At 44.0% G+C, this 4,314-nt stretch overlaps 1 protein-coding gene across 3 annotated transcripts in view; it reads right to left on the bottom strand.

Moving 5' to 3' along the window:
• The window catches only part of syt16 (synaptotagmin XVI), a gene marked incomplete in the record, with an annotated part of 20,705 nt that overhangs the window by 4,687 nt on the left and 11,704 nt on the right, over positions 1-4,314 (bottom strand). For all 3 annotated transcript variants that reach the window (XM_037977860.1, XM_037977858.1, XM_037977859.1), the window contains 1 exon segment: positions 785-1,018. In XM_037977860.1, the coding sequence (XP_037833788.1) occupies positions 785-1,018 (234 nt within the window).

The raw sequence follows: 4,314 nt of genomic DNA, 5'->3' as shown, positions 1-4,314 counted from the left end.
ATCTTGATCTTTTCCTCATTCGGGGTGTTCTGCAGACATTCAGTAACTCAGACAAATTAATGACAATTACCTCTAATATTTGCTCTCTGCAGTCAACCTTTCTGTGATATTGATGGCTGCGTAGAGACGTCTCCATGGAAACGGGCTGAGGTGACTCACCTCGTTGTGTTAATGGGTTAGCTGATCATTTATGTTTGTGAACCGCCTTCATGTGATCTGGAGACGGAGACAGACGGACTCCGTCGTTAGCCAACAATCAGCAGCTGCAGCTTTCAGACAACTAGGATGAAAACACAGAAACTTCCTGCTTCCTGCACAGCTTTTCATTTAAAGACTTGGTCAGAGGTCTCTTCTCTTCCAGCTTTACTGAGATCAGACCGCCTGCATCTAAGGAGAATCCTCTGAATCCTGGCTCAGCAGTCAGACGATTCTCTTCAAGCAGTTTTAGTTCATTCATCAAAAGGTTCAGCTCATTCAGGAGATGGGTGCTAGAACTTTGGTTTTTGCAACTAATGTACTTTTTGAAATATTGACCTTTATTTACAACTATTTTCCTATAGAAATACAATGAGATTATTTCAGTTTCTATAAAAACACACGTTTTCTTTCAATTCCTGTTTTAAAAAAGGACCAGATGATGTGTTTCAGCTTCCTGCGAAGGTCCTGAAAGGTTGGCTGAGAGAACTGATCTTCTCTGAGCTTTGGAACAGCAGGTAGTTCAGGCTTCAGGTTTTTACAGGTGTGACCTGGACTCGGGTCTGTGAGGTGACAACACGTGGCGTACCTTCACAGTCCGAGGGTTCAGTGCTGCCCTCCTCCTGGTCTGACAGGTGGGTGAACTTGTGGCGCTGACCCAGCTGCAGCTGAGCTTTGTGGGATATCTCGACACCGACGTTAGCAGCCACGGAGCGGAAACTCTGCGAGCGCGACACCGAGATCTCGAACTGCTTCAGGACCTCGTCTTCGCTGTCGGAGGAGCTGGTGACATCATTGTCATCTTCATCACCATAACTGTTCACTGGAGGGAGGAAGAAACAGGAAGACTGAGGGTCTGACAAACGGGAGGAAAACTGGGAAAAGTTCAGGAGAGGAAACAGAAGGAAGTTCATTTCACCGCTTTCAGCCTGAATCGCACCTGAAAGATGTTTGTTAAGATTTTACAGATTACAGACAGAAGATACAAAACCTTCTTAAAAATATGTTGCTGACAAGATATACTTGTTTTTTTTACAAACATTAAATGAGCTCATTAGTCAGTTCTGATTTAAAGGACAGGTTGAGTAAATGTACCTTTTTAATACAGTACTGTGCAAAAGTCTTCACCCCCCCCCTTATCTTTTCATATTTTCACCTTTTCATGAATACAGCAAAAGAAAGAAAGGAACTAATTGTGTCTTTCTAACAAGGTGATGGTATCAAAGTGACTGCAGATCCAATATAATCTGGTTCTGTGCTAAACTCAGTATCTCAATGGGCTGGAACTGTAAAGACTGAAAATTGTGTCTGAACTCTGAGCGTCTGCAACCAGCGAGCCGTGCGGCCACATTTTCAGCAGCAAATCTCTGAAAATCACAGCTTATTTTTGTGTTCATGACTTGTAAAACTGTTTCCACAAAAGACCTGAAAATCATTGATAAATCCAGGCTGTGATGTTAACATGATGACAGAAGGGAAAACGTTAGGAGTTTTTAATTACAGGAGTTATTTGGTCCTGTTAGGGTCCGACACTGAATGTTTTCCTGCTGCAGCTCTGAGTTTGTTTTCGTCTTGAATGATTCATTGGTCAGTGTTCTGTCTCTGAAAGTGGTGAGCAACACAGACGGGACTGAAAGGAAGAATCAACAAAAAAACCTTCAAGGCCGTTCAGACAGCCTGAAGAATTATTGAAATTCTGGTTCTTACAACGCCAAACAGAAAGAAATGAGTGGGACTTTTAAAAAACAGGGACATGATATCGGATCTGAACTTATTCCTTATTTATGTCTTTTGCATTTCATTTGTTCCAACTTGTTTTACCTCTCGAACGTTGTTGATTTGACACGGTTTACTCTCGATGAGTTTCTCATGTTTGAAAAGAACCCAGCAAAGGTCTCTCAGCTCAGAAGTAAAACCTGAATGGCTGCGCTGCTGCCTGATGGGAATAAAAAGCTTCAGCTGGACGAGAGTCACTTGACTCCTTTCATCGTTTGATGATAATTGGATAGCAACAGCTGAATGGGTGACGTGTCGGTGGAGCGATCGCCCCCTCGGCTCCAAAGCGCAGGTCGTTGTACCTACTTCAGCGCTCGCCATGGTTACCTGCAGAGCAGAGAGGAAGCTGAGCTCTGAGTGGGCGACTGGCTGCTGATTGGTCCGTTACATTCTGTCCTCTAAACGTTTCACAGCTGATATTAGCAACACGCCGGGCGCCAGGGGCCACCGGGGGCCACCGGGGCATCATCTGCTGATGTATAATTAACCAAGACTGATGAGAAAACCTTCTTTTTATTTATTATTTATCTGTGTGCTGTTCTGATACTTACAGCGTCAGAGGCAGAAAATGTTTGTAAGCTTTACAAGGAAGCATCAGGAAAAATATACTAAAATCCTTTTTATTTCCTTCTTTTCCTGTTTGTTGAAGTGATCCAACCTTCAAGTTTCCTCTCGAAGCTCTGACTTCACCCTGACAGAAAACCTGGATTCTGATGAAAGCTGCCAGGAGCTCGTTGATGGTAGCAGCTGGTTTGGTTCTGAGGTTCCTGGGTCCTCTGGAGGCTCTTTTTGGTTCGGTTCTGAGGTTCCTGGGTCCTCTGGAGGCTCTTCTTGGTCGACTTAAGTCAGAAAGACCCAAAGTTTATCAAGCGACTGGTACACAGTTAAACACCATATTCTTCCAGACTACAGGGAAACTGGTCCACCTCTATAACAATAAAATAAAATATATTTTAGCTTCATCTCGTTGTCTTAATTTACTTCACTTTACTACAGAAAATTTCTTTATAACTTTGAGAAGTTTCTGAATGAGTTCCATCCATCCATCCATCCATCCATCCATCCATTCTCTTCCGCTTATCCGGGGTCGGGTCGCGGGGGCAGCAGCCTAAGCAGGGAGACCCAGACTTCCCTCTCCCCAGCCACTTGGGCCAGCTCCTCCGGGGGAATCCCAAGGCGTTCCCAGGCCAGCCGAGAAACATAGTCCCTCCAGCGTGTCCTGTTCTGAATGAGTTTTTGAATAAAATGAGGCGTTCAGAGTGTGACTAACAGCCCTTACCTTGTGCTGCGAGGCTCCAATAAGCATTTGAGACTCCAAACAGGATGTGTTGTTTGATCAGGAAACTGACTGGAAATACCTGAGGCTCAACCTGCTGCAGGTGAGCCATGAACAAATGTTTGCTCTCAGTCTGCTCTGACACGTCAACGCTCTCATTTAATTTATTTAACTACTAGCACTGCTTAGCTTTAGTCTCAGCTTTTTTGTAGGTTTAAATATTAAATTAAGGGTCTTATGTCAAATTTTAAGTCTGTTTCTGTGATGTTAACACAAATCTGACAGGAAGAATGTAACGCTCTAAGTTTTATTCAACCTTAGGCTGTATGGACTGTTTGCTAAGTGGGTGGAAAGAAAAGTTTAACTGGATGACATAAACAAAGGTAAAAAGCTGAAATCTAGCCAGCTGTGTCCTTCTGAATATATTTTTCTCATCAGTTTGTAGCTGACTCACACAACTCTCTCTCATGCATTCACAATCGCCCACGAAAATTACTGCATGAACACAAACTCACCCACATTCTCTCTCTGCCACTTACCAGCATCACAACACACAGGAGGAATGCACGCTCTGGTGTGATTCAAAGTTTTAAACCAGTAGGCTTTGAATTTCAACCAATAATCAACAATGCTTACTCAACAAACAATTTAAAACTCGCAGACTGGAGTTCAGGTCATCAGTCTGAGGGTCAAAGTTCAGTCCGTACCTCGATGTAAGGGTCAAAGTTCAGCCTGTACCTCGATGTAAGGGTCATAGTGGTGTGTACCTTGGTACGAGGGTCACAGTTCATCTCGTACCTCGATGTAAGGGTCACAGTTCAGTCTGTACCTCGATGTAAGGGTCAAAGTTCAGCCCGTACCTCCATGTAAGGGTCACAGTTCAGCCCGTACCTCGATGTAAGGGTCAAAGTTCAGCCCGTACCTCGATGTAAGGGTCACAGTTCAGTCTGTACCTCCATGTAAGGGTCAAAGTTCAGTCTGTACCTCCATGTAAGGGTCACAGTTCAGTCTGTACCTCGATGTAAGGGTCACAGTTCAGTCTGTACCTCGATGTAAGGGTCACAGTT

Source organism: Kryptolebias marmoratus, linkage group LG10 (genome assembly GCF_001649575.2).
Source record: "Kryptolebias marmoratus isolate JLee-2015 linkage group LG10, ASM164957v2, whole genome shotgun sequence".
In the NCBI taxonomy this organism is placed as follows: domain Eukaryota; kingdom Metazoa; phylum Chordata; class Actinopteri; order Cyprinodontiformes; family Rivulidae; genus Kryptolebias; species Kryptolebias marmoratus.
Note: the sequence above shows the minus strand (reverse complement) of the source record. Positions and strands in the feature narration are given on the sequence as shown.